The sequence below is a fragment of the Microtus ochrogaster genome, chromosome 19 (genome assembly GCF_000317375.1).
Source record: "Microtus ochrogaster isolate Prairie Vole_2 chromosome 19, MicOch1.0, whole genome shotgun sequence".
NCBI classification, from domain to species: domain Eukaryota; kingdom Metazoa; phylum Chordata; class Mammalia; order Rodentia; family Cricetidae; genus Microtus; species Microtus ochrogaster.
In genome coordinates, this window is record NC_022021.1 from 8,298,226 (window position 1) to 8,317,418 (window position 19,193).

General features: G+C 42.3%; 1 protein-coding gene across 2 annotated transcripts in view; it reads left to right on the forward strand.

The window, feature by feature from the left end:
• The window catches only part of Msh3 (mutS homolog 3), a 162,556-nt gene that overhangs the window by 117,750 nt on the left and 25,613 nt on the right, over window positions 1–19,193 (forward strand). For both annotated transcript variants that reach the window (XM_005356505.3, XM_005356506.3), the window contains exons 18-19: window positions 3,459–3,566; window positions 8,781–8,892. In XM_005356505.3, the coding sequence (XP_005356562.1) occupies window positions 3,459–3,566; window positions 8,781–8,892 (220 nt within the window). The remainder of the gene's footprint in view (window positions 1–3,458; window positions 3,567–8,780; window positions 8,893–19,193) is intronic.

Consider the following 19,193-nt stretch of genomic DNA (forward strand, 5'->3'; position numbering starts at 1 on the left):
TCAGGAAATTCGGGATCAACCTACCCCTGGACCCAGCAATACCACTCTTGGGAATATACCCAAGAGAGGCCCTATCATACAACAAAAGTATATGCTCCCTGTCCCAATTTTTAAAGGAAAGATCTAATTAACTTTTACACATTGCATTTAGTCATGGTTCTTTATTCAGTTTTAATCTAGAGTAATCTGCCATGCTTTTCATTTTTAAGACACAGAATTTCTTTTGGAAGAGTCCTGGCCCTTGTCTTACAGAATGGCTCACACTCTGGATTGTTTGACAGTCACGCATTCCTATTGACAGTGTTGGGCACCAGTTTGCTGCTGTGAGCCAGCTCTTGGGGAAACAGTGGTTTGTTTGTAGTTTGCTGTTCCCTGCCTTGCGAGCACTCCCAGCCCAGCTCAGTTCCAACGACTACTCTGAAGCTGTGAAGAGATGTGCACTGACTTCGACACGACTGTGAAACTTTAGATGTCGTCTCTCACTCCTCCTCTCTGAGCCCTGTGGCATTAAATAGCATCACTGCACACAATTTAGAAGTGAACAAAGCAAGATGCATGTTAAGAAGTCAGTTCTCACAACAAGAGGGAGAATTGGTACACGGGTAGTGCTGGACTGTCATGTACTCAAGCATGGGCCTTGACCCATCAGGGTCCAGCTGATGGAGGGCCATAAGCACTGTGTGTTTGTGATTTGCACAAACTCTTACACTACTAGTAGAATTAATTTCACTTATTTTGATGAACTTTAATTCAGGGGAAATAGGCTAATTAATTAGTACATTTTGCCCACTCAGATAAATATGTGTAAACCATATTGTGAATACAATTCGTAGCTTACAAATAATAATAAAATAAACTTGCATGAAAATTATCATTAGTAAGCCAGGCAGTGGTGATGCACGCCTTTAATTCCAACACTTGGAGGCAGAGGCAGATGGATCTCTGAGTTTGAGGCCAGCCTGGTCTACAGAGCGAGTTCCATGACAGCCAGGGCTGTACATTTTAACCCTGGCTTGATAACGAAAGGAAGGAAGAAAGGAAGGAAGAAAGGAAGGAAGGAAGGGAAGAAGGGAGGGAAAGGAGGAAGGAAAAAAGTTTAATAGAGTACTTTTGATAATAAAACAAATCAGAAGATAGAGGGTTTTTCTAAAAGCAAGATAAAGTTATCTAGGAAGAACTGAGCATTGTAGTAGTGCACCCTGATGTCCTTTATAAGTTGGGAAGAACTACAGAACCATAAGCAGCTAATGGACTGACCCTCAGCACTTCTGAAATCCACACTGTATTACATAAATCTGCCAAGAAACGTATTCAGTGTGACTTCTCTCTCTGTCTTCCTCCCCAGTTTGTGTAAGGAATACCTGAGTTACATTATGATTTTATGAAAATAGGCATGCAATTTGCTTCTGTTTTTTCCTAACTCTGTACAGAAATTAACAACAGTGCTAATAGAACCTTGCAGAATAGCATTGTTAAGTGGAGTCATAGTTTAGAATTGAAGTAGAGATCTATGAGAGATTGTGCTGGGCCTGGGATAGGATGTGGATTGTTCCCAAGCACTGTTAAAACCAGAAAACAAAACAAAACAAGAATGTGGTTTGAGTCTGGGCTCAGCTGGTCACAGTTGTGTGAGCCTGGGGTGGTTACTTTATTCCTCTGAACTTCCTTTGTGAACTTTAGGTAAGCAGCTCTGCCGTGAGGGTAGCGAGGCAACGATAAGAGGTATCCTTCCTGTGTCCAGGCAGTGAGGAGTAATTTCCTCCAGCATTTCTCTTGAACCTTCTGGAGACTTAGTTGTCATTGCTTTTCCTCAGATTCTGACTTCAGAGGACCTATGACTGCATACTTTTGAATGCTTTTAATTGAGCAGAACCCAGTTTCTCTCAGATGACTATCTCCTCTAAAAATTTAAGCTTAGTTACACATTCTCTCTTTGCTTAAATGATATTTTGTTCTGAGCATTTAAAAATTAAGCCTTAGCTGGGTGGTGGGGCACATGCCTTTAATCCTAGAACTCAGGAGGCAGAGGCAAGTGGATGAGTTCAAGCTAGTTTCTGGACAGGCTCCAAAGCTACAGAAAAACCCTGTCTCGAAAAAAACAAACAAACAAACAAACAAAATAAGTCTTCGGTTCTATTGTAGTATTTTTTGTTATTGTTTTATACATTTATTTGAGACAGGACATGAATGCCTGCGTGGTTGAGGGTGACCTTGAACTTGTGATCCTCAGCAGTTTCCTGAGTGCTGAATTGTCAGCTTATGCCATCATGTCTGGCCAATTATGCTTATTTTAAACACCCACAATTTATCGTTATATATAAATATCCATGGTTTGTACAGTTTTGCACATATTGGGATAAAATACTATGATGAGATCATGGAATAATATAGGTAAAAAGAGGTTTTAAAAAAACCCAACTCTAGAAACATTTCTATTCATTTTGTGAATAAATATTTTAATAAAAGCCTTGGTATTTTCTATCACCAAATATTAATAAGTTAGCTGAAGAAGTTCTTATTTATGTGTGTTGCAATGTCTCTTCTGTGCTGGGAGTGTGGACTCTATTAGGGTTCTAACGCTGTCTTAGTTGGAGTTTCTGTTGCTGGGAAAAGAGCCCATGACCACAGCAACTCTTAAAAAGGAAAACTAATTTGGGCTGGCTTACAGTTCAGAGGTTTAGTCCGTTATTGGCATGTTGGGCAGCATGGCAGCATGCAAGCCAACGTGGTGGTGAAGAGGAACCTGAGAGTTCAACATCCTGAGTCACAGGCAATAGGAAGTGAACTGTGTACTGGGTGTAGCTTGAACATATATGAGACCCCAAAACCTGCCTCCACAGTGACACACTTCTTCCAACAAGACCATGCCTACTACAACAAAGCTGTATCTCCTAATAGTGCCACTCCCTATGGACCAAGCACTCAAACACATGAGTCTATGAGGACCATACCTGTTCAGATGATCACAAAAGCTCAGTCAATCAGACAGACTGTACTGCCAGTTCCCTGGGAGACACCCTGAGACAGATACTCCAATGTTGGCTGTTGCTATGAGGAAAAGTGCCTGTGGAATATGGCCCACCTCAGGAGTTCTTGATGCTGTGGAAGGAAGGAGACGGAGACTGAATTCTGTTTTGAAATTCCTTTCCTGAAGTGAAATGTCCCAGTCAGATGAAATGTGACTATAGCATATATAGTTATATATGTACTATACTATGTCTGTATCGTCATACCAGAACTGTTCTTTAGGCTTATATAATTGTTCCAAACAAGGTGGGTAAACACTCAGTAACAGCTGTTTTACCCCGAAAGGCAGTTCCATACACTGTCCCTCTCTCGTGCTTGTGCGATTCATTTGCTTATTTCATTTGTGCTTGTGATGCTAGTGGACGGTTGCTTGTTGCACGGCTGTCATAGGTCGAGACATCAGCCCATTCCTCTTGTTGCTGTTTCTGTAGGAATTTTGGTGAGCATTACCACACGTTGTGCAAGGCCGTGAATCACCTAGCAACTGTTGACTGCATTTTCTCCCTGGCCAAGGTCGCCAAGCAAGGAAATTACTGCAGGTAACAGAGTTTTTCATTTCCGCCAATTATCATGATTTCAGACAAAATGGGAGGATCCGATTAATTTGGCGATTGCTATTATAAAATATCGTGGTTGTTCAGATGTGTTATCCTCTTGTTAAATCCAGATATCACATGCGCATATTAAACTTGAAAATTCCACTCCTTTCCTCCCTGCTCTCTGAGGTTGAATGTGGATGACAGCATAACCCTGGAGAGAATGTTACACTTGGACCTTTAAGTTTGTGTCAAGTTGTAAGATGAAGTTGGAGGACCCCTTTGCTCTTAGAAACTTTATGGCATATTTCCCCTCAATTTTAAAAATTATGGTTATAAAAGCTTGCATATAAATAGGGACCAGGAAGATGGGGTTCTGCTTGGTGGCTGTGAGCTCTTCTGGTCCTCCTTGACTCATGCCGCTGTTCTTCAGTGGCCTCTGAGCATCCCAACATTCCCCGGTCTCCTTTTTAGAAAGGACGCTAGGATTAAATCAGTCGAACTCTAAATAGTAATTCTATCTTTTCAATACATTATCTTTCAAAAGCATTTTAAACTAAGCTACATATTTCAGGAAAATGAAGAGACTATTTAGCTGTCTGGTTTATTGGGAGGACTAAAAAGCTTCAGAGGCTGCTGCCTGGCTGTGCCTGTGACCTGAAGTTTCTAGTGGGCGATCTTGCTGTCCTTACGTCTTTCAAATTGGGGTTTCCTCTTTGTATTGTGTCAAGTTTGTAAAATATATATTTAAGTGTCCTATGCTCTCCAGTACGTAGAGGGTATTAGAGCGAGGTTGTTTAATGTACATTTCTTTGTGAGAGATGTTTGGAGGGATTGAGTATATAAGCTATGTTCTCTAAGTGTGATATTTTCTTTTACTGCCCCATTGTGATAAGTATATCTCCATTATTGGTTATAGCAGTCATGTTTAAAATAGATTCTTTGCATCTCAGTTACTACGTAGCTCTTTATCATACCAAAGGGATCTCAAACATACACACTGTTGCCTGATCAGTTACCCATAGACATTGTGCAGCTGAATCTTCACTGAAGCAAACAAGGGAAATTTATATCCTGTTTATCCTGTATTATTATAAAAACCTAGACTCTGCATTCCCTTCTACATTTGTGGTGTCAGAAGGAGGTCTTTTACACTAGATCTGTGAAGTGAGCTTTTCCTGATAGTCTATTTCTGAATGAAGCAGAGACATTTAGCGTTTGTTTATACACTCTTCCTAGTCGAGACCGAGGGTGCTCTCCTTTTCCTCATCCCTCTTTAAGGCTCCTTCAGGTATGTGCTGCTGCTGCTGGAACTGCCGTCGTGGAAAAGGGACACGGAAATAGTTCTGAGGTTTGATTGCTCGTGAAAAAGGGACACGGAAATAGTTATGAGGTTTGATCGCACCAAGTTAGGATTTTCATCAGTGTAGAAGATGGGCAAATGGTTTTTCCTTCTGTTATCTTTCAACCTTGTGCAGTTTCTCTGTACGTGAATAGACACAGTAAATTTAAAGTCTTTGTCGGGTAAGGTATCTGAAGTGCTGGTGGATCTGTGTGTGTTGTCATTTCTGCTCGTCTTTTCTGTCTTCTTGACTGCTGGTGATTTTAATCATCACTTGTAGAAATGGTTTGTGTTGTACCTGTTAACAACAAACCACTCTGCCTACATAATAATCCAAATCAGACTGAATTAGGAAAAGCCCAGGTTTAATGGATGCCAGCCCTCCCAGGTGGCCCCTCTGGAAAATTAATAAAGGGGAAAAGGAGAACCTGAATGGCAGTTTAAATAGCCTGTGGGAGTGGTCTTGGCCTTCCCTGGGGAGGGGTCACTGTTTGGCGGGCTTTCTCAGAGGTGGAGTTTGGACTGGGGCAACTCCCAGGGGAGGGAGCTTTGAAATGGAACTTTCCACCCAACGTTTCAAAATGGGTGCCAGGGGGCTGGGGTGAAGCCCCCAGCCAAACAGTATCCATTCTGGAGTGGTTTTTCATCTAGTAGGCACCTCAGGACACTTCCAGTCTGGTGTTACTGTTCCAGATCAGGATTAAGGTGATGGAGAGGTACCTGCCCTCCTCCCAGCTCTACTCTGGGACCTGGGACAGTTCTTCATAGCTTCTTCTCCAGGTCACAGCTGCCCCATGAGTTTAGCTTCCCTTGGACTCTTAGATACCTCTCAGCACTTCATGGTGGTCCATCTCCTGGGCCTCAGTCTCCCCCAGTCCTGCCTGCTAATGGCATGTTAGTTATCTGGTGCTTCTGGATGGTGGTTTTCTGCACTTCAGTCAGCTCTTTTGTTTGTCCTTAGTCCAAGGATTGTTGAGTCCATCTATAGGCATTTCAGGAAACATTTTAAATGCTAAAAAAATTTTCAAATTATGCACTGTGTATTTTATATTAGAAAAAATTCACTGGAGTTTGGTGAAACTACATAATCTTATATACTTTTGACAGTGGATTACATCAGTCTCTTGGGCAGAAAATTAAAGTGGATATAAATTGCCACAAAACAGGAAACTTGTGTTTAAACTGCATTTTAAATTGTATCTTTCTGAGAGGTAAGCTTTTTTTTTTCCAGTTCTTAGCTTTTTATGATGTTAGTGCACATGAGCCATGATCTTTGGTTAACCTGACTACTTGGCTTCATACATGGGATCTTTGACTGTCCTGTAGCCTTCAGGCCAAGTTCTTACTTTGGTCCTTTCTGTCTAATTTGTATTATGTTTACTTGTTTCACTAACATCATTTATATTCTATTCCTTTGGGACAGTTAAAAGAGAAAGCTGCAATTTAAAAATATATAATATATACCTAGCTTTCCTCAGTCCTTCCCATCACAGCCCTGGGATATTGCTAGTGCGCCCTGCCTGTCCTCCCTGCTGTAGCTGTTCTGTATGGAATAGCATCTCAGGACTGTGACTTTTCCTTTGCTTCTTACCCTCCTAAGAAGTGTTTTGTCATTATATAATTTTGATAGCAACAGAATAAGTCATTGTCGATTTTCGAGCAGAACAAAACACTCAGTTTGGCTCTACAGCAGAATCTCGGAGAAGTCACCTCAGTCTCATAAAGACTATGCACTGACTTAACTTGGTAGAGCACCTTCCATTTGATTTTAAACTTTATATCTCCTACATGTTCTTTCATCTTTTTCTCTTATGAGAAACTCAGAAGCACCTTCCTAAAACCCTGTATTATACTCTAAACTCCCAAGCTATTCTTTTCTTGTTCTTCTAGATGTCCCTTTGTTCTGATTCCTTCTCTGTTGCTGTGATAAAACACTCTGATTCTAAGCAGCTTGGGGAGGAGAGGGTTGTTTGGTTTACACTTCCAGGTCATAGTGCTTCTCTGTGTGACATCAGGTCAGGAACCGAAGCAGAACCCATGAAGGAATGCTGCCTACTGGCACTCTCTGCTCATGCTCAGCTGAGCTTTCTTATGCAGCTCACAACCCCTTCCTTGGAATGGTGTTGCCCACATGGGCTGGGCCCTCGCATATCAATCATTAGTCCAAGCAATCTCTTACAGACAGGAGCACAGGCTAGTCTGATTGACCAGAAGTAATTTAAAATTTTGAATTTAGTATTCATAGATGAGTATGTTACATTCAGCATATGTTACCCATTCCTTGAAGACTAAGAATAAATTTGGTTTGAATAAGATTTGGTTTGCCATGCTTACTAGATTATAGATTAGTGGTGGAGCATTTCCTAATATGAGTGAGGTCATGGCCTCAATCCCATAATGTTACTACTACTACTGTTACTATTGATGATGATGATGATGATGATAACTATTATTTTATTAAAATTGTTCTGAGGTTGATTTTACTTCTATAAAGTTATCTTTAAAAAAGATTTTTAAAAATAAAAACAAGGATCCATTAGACCCAGGTGGTAGGTGGTAGAGTATATATTTTATGTGTGATGATTATTTAAATAATCTATTGAGTTACAGTGGTTGTGAGATGCTGTATTGAAATATGACTCTGTTTTTCAAATAAAGCACAATGAGTGCAATATGTCTATGAGTATCATTGTGCAGATGAAGGCTAGGAAGGGAGACACCAAACAGATTTCAGTGTTGACTCCTGAGGCTTTGATAAATAGAATAAAGCTGTATTTAAAATAGATAAGAAGGGCTAGGAAGAGGGATCAGTGTTTGGGAGCAGAGGGGGTTCTTACAGAGGACCTGGGTTCAATTCCCAGCACCTATGCGGCAGCTCACAACTGTAAACGATAGTTTCTGTCTTGCCCAGTCTTCTAGCTGTTCAATCCCTAATAAACACACAGAGGCTTATATTAATTATCAACTGTTTGGCCTATTTCTTAGGCTTATTGTTAACTAGCTCTTACAACCTAAATTAACACATAATTCTTTCTTTGTTTTGTTTTTTGTTTTTGTTTTTTTGAGACAGGGTTTCTATGTATGCAGTCCTGGCTGTTCTGAAACACACTTTATAGACCAGGCTGGCCTCAAACTCACAGAGATCTTCCTGCCTCTGCCTCCCAGATGCTGGGATTAAAGTCTTGTGCTACCACCACCTGGCCCATAATTCTTATCTATGTTTAACCATGTGGCTTTGTACCTTTTCTCAGTAAGGCATTCTCATCTTGTTTCCTCTGTGTCTTGCTGTGACTACATCTCTGCCTTTTTCTCGTCCCAGAATTTTCCTAGTCTGGTTACCCCGCCCATCCTTTCTGCCTGGCTATTGGCCAATCAGCGTTTTAGTAAACTAATACAAGTGACAAATCCTTGCAGGGTACAAGAGCAATTTCCCACAGCACACAACCATCCACAATTCCAGGCCCTGACATGGCACACATTCATACACATAAATAAATCTGAAGCAATTTTAAAACTGATCTCAGATATCAATAGACAAATGAAAACTGAAATCATATGAAGATAGAATTCATAAGGCTTGCTGAGGCTTGTCCTTCATTGTGCTGATATTCACAAATGCTGCTTCCTGATTAAGTGCTGATTAGTTGTTCTCAAATCATTATTCTGAACACGTGTTATTGAGGTCTTCTGTGTTGGGTTCTGAAGCTTTGCATGATGTATCAGTATATCCGATTGGCCTTGACCTCACAGAAATCTCCCTGGCTGTCTCCCTAGTGCTGAGATTAAAGGTATGCTACCATGTCAAGCTAGTCAGTGGTTCTTTTCGAAAGCTACTTTCGTGTCTACAGGTTGATAAAACTTATTTTTTTTTTCAGGCCAATTCTACAAGAAGAAAAGAAAATCATCATAAAAAATGGAAGACATCCTATGATTGATGTGTTGTTGGGTGAACAGGATCAGTTTGTGCCCAACAGTACAAGTTTATCAGTAAGTACCACCTGACACCAAAACTAGTATGGTAAGGACATTGTGAGTATCAAATAAATATTTTTATAAGTAAATAGCTTTAAATGGACTAATTTCAGGCATAGTTTTATAGTCACAGCCAACTGTGGAATTGGTATAATTCCCAAAGGAAAATTTCTCTTTACATTGAAAGATTTAACAACTAAAGATGATTATCTTACTTCTTCAATGTAGCCCAATAAAAACGCTTTATATTCACAAATACGCAACTGATGTTGGAATTACACAATGCATTTTCAGATTTTCATTAGCATACAACATTAGTGAGCTCTGTCCTATGGTGCATGTTTTCAAACACTCTCAAAGAATTAAGAGTGATTAGCTGATCTAGGCTGCAATTCTCTTAAAGGACACCTATGATTCTACATTTTTATTAATTTAACATATTCTTAATTCCTTCATAATAAAGCAAGATTTCAGAGGTTTTGGTGTTGTGGGTACCGGCAAGATTCAGGAAGTGGGTAGCAGGGCAGAAATGAGATCATGAAACAAAGAGTTTGGGAAAGAAAAGTTAGTAAGAGCTGTCCACGTGACTATTGGAATTGTCTAAAATGGCAGTGGTATTTGTTGTGGACAATGATAGTGATTCAGGAATCAGAGACTTCAAGGAATGGTAATTGAGGTTTGTAGATGTCTGTAATAAGGGCAAGTAGCTGTGGGAGGACCCTGAAGAAACAGGAACTTTTGAACCCTGAATGGAAAAGTACAGCAAGATAGCAGCCTAAACATGGCAGAAGCTTTGCACAGAGAAGTTAGAAACAAAGCATTGGAGAGTTCAGTCAGTGGCAGGATTGAAATGCAGGAGAGCAGCCAGAGAGAAGTTATTATGGAGCTGGTGCAAGAGCAGTAGACCATGTTGGGCCACGAGCAAGGATATGACACGCTCACCGTGACCAGCCATGCGTGTGTGGGGTGAGATGAAAAGCTTCTAATTCTGTTGATTTAATGTTACATATCAAGTCATATAGGATTTGTTGGTAATTTATAATTATTTTGGGTCTGTTCAGACTGTTACAATGAAGTACCATAGACTGGGTGGCTTTCCAACAACAGAAACTATCTTTCGTGATTCTGGAGACTGAATTCAAGATGAAGGTGTCAGTGCCTTGTGGGAGCTGGTTTTGTGCTTTAGGTGTGGCTCTGTTGACGGAGGCTGCTCATTTGTTTCCAGCTGCTCAGACCCAAAATAATCATTCAGAAACGATATTATTTGCAGTACTGTTTGGCCAATAGCTTAAGCGTATTTCTAGTTAGCTCTTACATCTTAAATTAACCCATTTCTATTATTTTATATTTTACCACAAGGCTCGTGGTTTACTGATAAAGTTCCAGGGCACGTCTGTCTCCTCTGGTGGAAGAGACATGGCATCTCACTGACTTTGTCTCCTTTCTTTCTGCTCTTCCTTCTATATATATATATATATGTATGTATGTATGTATGTATGTATGTATGTATGTATGTATCTTCGAGCCTGGTTATGTCTGAAAGCAGCTTCTTTATTAACCAATGGCAATAAAACATTCTTAGCATACAGAGGGGAATCCCATATCATGGCACCTGTCACTGTGTCCTCACATGGAGGGAGAAGGGGGCGATCCCTCTTGGTCCCTGTGTATTAATCACCTCCTCAAAGCCCTTGGTACTGTCATCATGGGAAGGAGAGAAATAGACATTGAGACCATAGCAACCAGAGAGACACAATGTCTGTAAACTTGTTCATTCTTGCAAGAAAAATGTGTATGCAATCAATTTGTCAGATGAGTTACAAATACTGATTTTCATTGTCTTTAAGGAGAAACCTATATAAGAATAAGAACTCTGTTAGTTTCCATGCCAGTAGCTTCTCCAGAGAAAGTAATGTAGTTCTAGTATTTAGCAGCTTGGCTTATGTTTAACTGATAAGCCCCTCAGGAAAATGTTCTCTACTGCCGATGCTCATCCTCTTCATTAAACAACCTTATCCTTAGCATTGATGCCTTGTTTGTTCATTTCTCTTTTTATATCTTTTTCTTTTATTTTCATTTTCCTCTTTTTTTTTTTTTTTTGGTTTTTTTCGAGACAGGGTTTCTCTGTGGCTTTGGAGCCTGTCCTGGAACTAGCTCTGTAGACCAGGCTGGTCTCGAACTCACAGAGATCCGCCTGCCTCTGCCTCCCGAGTGCTGGGATTAAAGGCGTGCGCCACCATCGCCCGGCTCATTTTCCTCTTTTTAAACAAAACCAGAATGTACTATATTGTTAATAAGTCAGGTTTGAACAAATACAGTAGCCTTCTAATTACAAAGACATTTAAAAAAAATTGTTAACTCTTGTATTTAATTCTTTACAAAATAAACTGAGTGGTTTTTTTCCTACTTGGCAGTTTAGAGTGTTCCAGAATATTCACTTTTTCTTGCATAAGCTTTTCCTAACTTGAGTAGGAGTTGATATAGACTGTTGCTATGGTGAACTGCATTCTGCTTTCAGGGTATAAATTTATATACAGGGATAGTGTAGAGAAAGAACTTACTATGTAAAACTCAATCTAACATGTACTATTTTAATTTATAAACTGCCTACTAATTTATAAACTATATTCTGACAGAAATGCCCTCAAAGTTAGGTATCATTGTTACTTCTGATAGTTACATTGTTTTGAAAATTAGTCTTTCAGACATCTAAACTATTCTAGCTTTCTTGGATTCTGTATTCTGTGATATCACTAGAGTTCTCATAGCAAAGAAACCATTTGCTTGCTTCTCTCACAGTTTTAGGGATCTCTTCTAAGGGCTTGTCCTTCAGTCCCTACATCCTCCATCCTGCCCACGTCCACTCCTTTCACCTGTAGCCTCTTCTAACTTGCCACGCCAGCTCCCATCTGAACTGATGTGTGCTCTCGTAGTCCTCTATAACTGTGCCGTCGGGCTTGGCAGATGGTATTCCCTCCGCCTAGAATGTCATCCGTCCCCGCTCACGCTCTCTGCCCCCGCACGCCCACAGCCCACTTCGCCATTTCAAACTCTGCCTTTTCTCCCTCTCAGATGTCTCCTGACGCAAAGCCTTCCCTCACCAACGCTCCGATGATCCCACACCCCACACCTACACTCCGTGTTTCCCCCCTTTGTACTTATCCTCCTAAGCCACAGTTGTTCTTTTTGATGTGCCTCCCAGAGGGTTCTGTCTCGACAAGGACAGGGAGTGTCATGCCTGTGGAGGTGTCATAGCCGTGTCCACAGCGTGCCCCCGATGCACAGCACTCTCCTACTCAGATTTGTCACTGAGGATTTACTGAGACACCTCAGTAACGTCCAAATCTCACTTTAAAGTTTTGCCTCTTTCTCTTCCAGAAAAAAAATATGTTACTTTTTCAGGATTGGGGATTTCACAGTTTACAGAGCATTGCACTGAAGAAGTAGAAGAAAGATGAGATACTACAGGGTAACACCTCTGCATACTTGTGATAAACTAATCCTCAGAATGGTAAAGTGATCTAGAGGCTGCCGGAGTTGAGTCTTTGACAGTTTCTTGGAACATGGGTATAGTCTAGAACAAGTGGTGCTTTTTCAGCCATACTTGCTGCCTGAACACATAGGGAATGATACCTTTTTGACAGCACACTGAAATAAAAGGAGAAGGAAGAGTTTACTTTGGCCTAGAGGATAGTGACCCAAGGACTGTGGCTGTCTTAGCCCCATCCGTCACCTTGAGGTTAAGGAGTCAGCACTGTGTATCCTTGTGGCCCTGTGCAAAACCAGGACACACTGATTAGAGCAGTCCATAATACGACATGACAGTTATAACTGCCCTGTGACCGTCTGGCTATCTGGTGGGTGGGCTTTTGAAAACAAAGTTGTTCTTGTATTTTGATTTTGAGATAAGAAATCTAAATTCAACTCTGTGGCTTTAGGAAGTTCGGTGGGAGAGACAATGAGCCTAATGTGCAGAGATCTCCAGGAAGCCACTGAACTGTGGATCTCTCTAGCTTGTGGGAAACCTACTGCCCAGTTCCCTAGAGGCAAGTACTGGGGTCTAGATCAGTAAGTGACTGAGGCTCTTTAGTGCCCAGGACTGTGTATGGTGTGTAGTAGAGACACCCTTATTTGTTCGTCTATTGGAACGTGTGACGTGGGTCTGCAGGTCAGGTCCCTTCTGCTCCAGCAGATCATAGATGGGGTGGGTAATGGGGCGGGCCAAGTCATAACCTCGGGTCTGGGCCTGAGCAGCTGTAGGGTTGGTCCCCCAGATATGAAATGGGGGAGCTTTCCCATGCTTACTACTTTAGGACTGGCTCACCACGCCTACACTAGCAGGGTTGACTCTCGCTCTTAGGCCTACAGGGCCAGTTCTCCCACTTGCCCCAGAAGTTGATCGGAGGGAGGGCGGCTCTCCCCCACATTGGTGCTTCAAGACAGATGGGTAATGGGACATCTCTCCCATGCTCACACTTCTAGGGCTGGCTCACCCACACCTGCACTAACGGGGTTCACCCTATTGTGCTACCCTGCCGAGGTCGGGGACAGCTCTTCCACTTTCATGACCATAGGGCCAGCTTGGAGGAAGCATTGTAAGATGTAATTTTAATTCTATGTCTGCTTGCATGTCTATGTGTGGGCATATGCACATGAGTGCTGGTGCTTGTGGAGGCCAGGAGAGGTCATCAGATGGACTGGAGCTGGAGTTACAGGTGGGTATGGGGTGTCTGATATGGGCGCTGGGATCTTAGGTTCTTTGCAAGAGCTGTATGGACACTTTGCTGCTGGACCCTGTCTCCAGCCCCAAGGGAGGCGTGAATGGCACCCTGTGTTCTCCTTGCCTGTTAGGCACAGTGAGAAAACATTTGTTAGACACTGACTTGAAAAGGATTTATTCATTTACTTTCATGTGTAGGTTTGTTTCTGTGTGGGTGCACACTTTGTGTATGGATGTTCTCGGTGGCTTAAAGGGCATTAGTTCCTACAGTGGATCCAGGTGGTTGTGAGCCACCTGCTGTGGGTGCTGGGAAGTGAGTTCACGTCCCAGAGGACCAGCAGACCATTTAACCATCCAGCCACCTCTCCAATTGATACTGATTTTTTTTTCTTTTTTTTTTTTTCTGATTTTCTTTTCTTAAAATACCTATTGCTGGTATCTGCCCAGCGTGGTCCTCTTTCTTCCTCTCCCTAACTGATACCCATTGATTGAACTCTTGTTTGTTCTTCAAGGCCCCCAAACAAATATTTCCCCCTGAATGGAACCTTAACCATCACTTTAGCCAGAAAAAAAAAAATCTGTCCATGGTAGTATTTCTTCCTGCCCTAAAATTCCTCCAAGACATCACATTTTGTTATGTGGGCACAGAGGGTGCTGTGATATAGCATATAAAAATTTAAATTCTGTTCTTCCATTGCTTCCCTGTCACCTGGAACAGTCCACCATAGTCATTGGGCCTTGGTTCTCCCAGCCATAAGTGAAAGCCTAGGTACCAGCCTTGCTTCCACTACTCTGCTGAACGTGAGATGGGTAGGATGTGGGATCAGAAAGGCCTAGCCCACTGCCCCGGTCTCTGAGTTGCTGACCTCGCTGTCCTTTCCATTCCTCCTTCCCCGAGCTTACGGGTGTGGAGATTTGACTGAGGGGAGTGAGTCTTCTCTACAACCTGCCATTGATTGACATTTTCAGGGACTAAAGCACATTAAAACTGACATTTTTTCCAGTGGCCCACAGCTACTATAAAAATAGCTCTGCCACAGTCTTTAAAGATGGGTGTCAGTATCTGTGCCTGTCAAGGAAGGAAGCATGGTTTGCAGAGAATTAGCTTTTACCTGGGTCTCAGAAATGAACATGTGACAATTTTGGATTCTCTTCTACTTTTGACTTTGGGGCTACTGTGACTGACTGTCATCCTAGCGTCCTCAGTGGCAGAGCCAAGTTTCCCAAGCTGAGGCCTCTTCCCTGATTTAACAGTGTCTATGCCTCCTTGTCATTGAGCAGAGGTCCCTTGTGAGACTCTGTCAGCAGTTTTGCTGCCAGTGCTCTGCTCTGCTGGGCAGGACTCTTAGCTTCCCAGGCCTTTATGTTTCTTCACTGTTTCTACATCTGGATCTGAAGGCAGCAGGAAGAGACTGTGTGTCACTAGGCCTGCCTTGAACTTCTGAGACCTCAAGCCTACCTTCAACAAAGCCACACCTACTCCAACAAGGCCACACATTTTAATAGTGCCACTCCTTATGAGCCTCTGGAGGGCATTTTTATTGAAATCACCACACATGGGGACAAAGGGGCCACGGTGCACATTTGTAATGCTTGCTATCAGGAGATGGAGGCAGGGGGTGTATAAGTTTGAGGCCAGGATTGAGTGCATAAGACTACCCTCCCTCCATGAAACTGTTGTAAGAACTAAGTGAGATGATGCATATGAACTTGTGTGTTTGTGTGTGTGTGCGCGTGCACACCTGCATGTGCGCATACATGCGCACATACACATGTTTAGGTGCATGTGTGTGTATGGATGTATGTGGAAGGTAGATCATTGACATTGGGTGTCTTCCCCAGTCATTCTCTATTTCGTTAGACAGGCTCTCTCACTGAACCTGGAGCTTGCTGATTCAATTTGGCTAGCTATTCAACAAGACCCAGGGATCTCCTGCCTTTGGGGTTATAGGCATGTTCCACTTCGCCTGGCTTTACATGTGTGTGGTAGGGTTCTAAACCCAGGTTCTCAAACTTACACAGGACTTGCTAACTAAGCTGTCTCCCAGCCTTTTTATGACTTTCTCATGCTGTTAAATTTTCACCTTTCCCAAAGAAGATAATGTTTAATGTTGTGGATGCTTGGTTATTTCAAGTTCTACTCAACATTTTGACTCTTAAATTTTGAACTCTGTTCTGATAGATGTCACTCATGCTAAAGGCAGACTCTTGAGAAAGGAGCTCAAATTCCACAGCCTTTTCTTTTCTGTATGTGTGTGGGAAAAATTTTGAGTGCCATTTGTTACCTGTGCTTTGGTTCCAGCAGGGCCCCTACCATCTACCACTGGCTCATCAGATAGCATTCTGTCCAACATGTCAGGCCTCTTCGTGTGGTCCTTGCAGCTTCTGTTTGCCTCTGCTCATTTTAATCCATCTCTTCTTCTCTGTGGTCTCTTTTAAGATTTGCTCAGCGTGTGACCTGGCACTGGCTGGCTGAGTAGTCCAGTTGTCTACACTCCCATTCACTTCAGTAGGCTTCCTTGGGTGCAGAGGGAGTTTGGCCAAGTTTTGGCTTTGTTCTGTCCTGTTAGGATGTTTACTCATGCTAACAATGGCTTTAGACTGTTCTCTTAGGGAATGCTCACTCATCCTTAGTGCTCTTCTGGACAGATTTAATGTGTGTTATGAATGTATCTGGAAGCCTTTGATGTGTGATACCTCAGATACCTATCCTATCCAGAAGATAGATGAGCACATTAAATGGGTCGGTGAAGTCCTTGGTCATTATCTTCTTTACTGTGTCATCTTGGGATGAAGAAAAAGACTCATATCTCCCTAATTTTTAAAGATAATGCAGACATTGCTTCTAAACCATAAACGTGGTAAGCATTGCCTTTGTAACACATTCGACTATCAGACTCATCGATCATGGGAACTTCTAGCAGTGAGATGGGTAGTAACAAGCAAGCAAGATAAGGTCATTTCAGAGAGGAAACAAAGAAAATGGAATGGGTGACTGTAACGGAGAATGACGGGCAGAGGGGCTCAGCACACATCCTGGCTAAGGGAGGCTCAAACCTGTGGAAGAGCCTTGAGACAAGACTGAGTCTAGAGCCAGGCTCCTGGCTGGTCACTGAAGAGCAAACATCAAGTCTTTTTTTCTACCAAGGCAACCCGGTAGAAGTGTTGACTAAGTAAGAAAGTTGGGCCCGGAAGGGACTAACTAGGAATGCCTGCTGCAAACAAACTGTGCGGATGGCAATTCTGAAAAGAGGCAGTCAGCTACTCAAGTGGTGGGCAGAGCAGCTGCCATGATTAGCTCAGGCCTCTGAGAAGATCTACTGCACGGCCAGCATGTTGTGTCCCCCTCCAGAGTCAAACATGGAAATCCTAAGTATCAAGTCGATAGCGTTAAGAGACATGTTTCTAATCATTGGAGTTGATTAGATCTTAAGAGTGGCCTCCTCCTGCATAAGATTAGTGCTCTTAAGAAAGGAGGCTGAGAGGACTCACTTATCCCTCAGCCATGTGAGTAGCTAGCCAGAAGTCACTGCAGTTGCCTACAGAGTGGGGACAACAAAGGGGGACACAGGAAGTGTGTACGTATCTCGGTGCCTGATGATTCTTAACTGTTGTGTCTCCTGTTTATGTTTCTTATGCCTCTTATTGGAGGTCTTTTAGGGCTGGTTAAGAAAGTGCCATTTGGGGTTGGAGCGCTGACTCAGCTGTTAAGAGCACATGTTGCTCTTGCAGAAGACCTGGATCCAGTTCCCAGAACCCACATGTTGGTTCACTGCCATCCATAACTCCAGTTCTAGGGAATCTAATACTCTATTTTGACCTTGACAGGCACCAGGCACATGTAGTATGTTTATATACATACAAGCAAAACCCTCATACACATAAATAAATCTTAAAACATTTTTTTTATAAAAGAATACACCATTTGTCACCTGTGAGCAGTTGGGTTTAGTGAGTTGAAAAGTTGTTCTTAACTGAGCTTCACAAATATAGAGGTGGCCAGAACATCCTCCTTCATAGTAGCAGCTGCAATGTGTCCAGCCTCCTTGGGCATTTCTTTTCCCACACAACAGAGCAAAGGAGCTCCCCAGACTCCCTCTCCAGAGTGTGTATAGGGAAATCTTTGGCTACAGTGTAGGACCTCTATTTTGGCTCCACATTTTCATGTCCTGTGACTGAATTTAAACTAAGAGACCATTTAATTTAACTGTTTTTATCCTAAGGGGAAGAAACTGAGGCCTGGAGAAGCACATCAGCCTGCCTGAACCCTTTTGTAGAAACCACTTTTCCTGCTATATGGGCCCATTCTTTATTCATATTTATTCCTTTTTGAATAGGTTTTAAAGGTTTATTTTTGTGTATAAGCATTTGCCTGCTATAAGTGTGTGCACCACGTGCATGCCTAGTTTGAAGGCTGTCAGAAGAAGGGGTGGGCCTCCTGGAGCAGGAGTTACAAATGGCCTCCATGTGGGTACTGGGAATTGAATCTGGATCCTGTGCAAGAGCAACAAGTGCTCTTAACTGCTGAGCCACCTCTCCAGCCCCCATGTTTATTCCTTTACCTTCCCAGCCTGTGGGTTTCGTTCTTTGTCAAGATTCTCATAGAAACTGATATTACAGACAAATCTCTTCGTATTTTTTTGCATGGTCCTCAGCATAATATGTATTCACTACATGGATATCAGTGCTGGCTTCCCGCAGATGCCGATGTTGAGTAAGTTAGGGACTAAGGTTTGCAGTGTGAAAAAAGTGAGAAAGGAGAGGAAACTGCTCCTTAATCGGAGGCAGCTGCTGTTGGCATTTTGACAAATACTCTTGGCATTTTATTTACCTTTTCTATTTTTTTTGTTTTACGTATTATTTATGCATTTTTATTTATTTATTTTTTGATTGTAAGGTTTCTCTCTGTATCCTTGGCTGTCCTGAAACTCACTCTATGGGCCAGAATGACCTTGAACTTAGAGATCTGCCTGTGTCTGCCTCCTGAGTGCTGGAACTAAAGGCGTGTGTCATCACTATCGGCTTTATTCATCTTTTTAATACATAACTGAGTGTTTGTATTTTATAGTCTGTATTTTAACACAGTTACACAGACAAGTCCCTACATTTTCAAACTATCCTAGGACAATTTTCATCATGAATGGTATTATATTAAGCAATGAAACTGCTCTTTGGCTTAGGAAATGAGCATAGAGGTCAGAAAGGTCAGGGAGAAGGCCAGTTGGAAATGAGCTTCTCACGCTTCAGCTTCAGTCTTCACTGCCATTTCTGACTTTGCAAGGATCAAAGTGTTCCCTGGGACACACAGTTAGATACTGGAAATAGGTGTTATAATTATTAGAGAAACAGATATTTCACACAGTAAGTGCGTTCTGCATCTTTCCAGCTCTTGAAGCACAGTGCCTCATCAGTGTCTGGAGTCACCTGCTGTGCAGTGCAACAAGCTTCTTACTCCAGTGTGACTGCAGTGTCTGAGTCAGTCTGCTGTGCAGTGCACCGAACTTACTCCAGTGTGACTGCAGTGTCTGGGGTCAGCCTGCTGTGCAGTGCACGGAGCTTCTTACTCCAGTGTGACTGCAGTGTCTGGGGTCAGCCT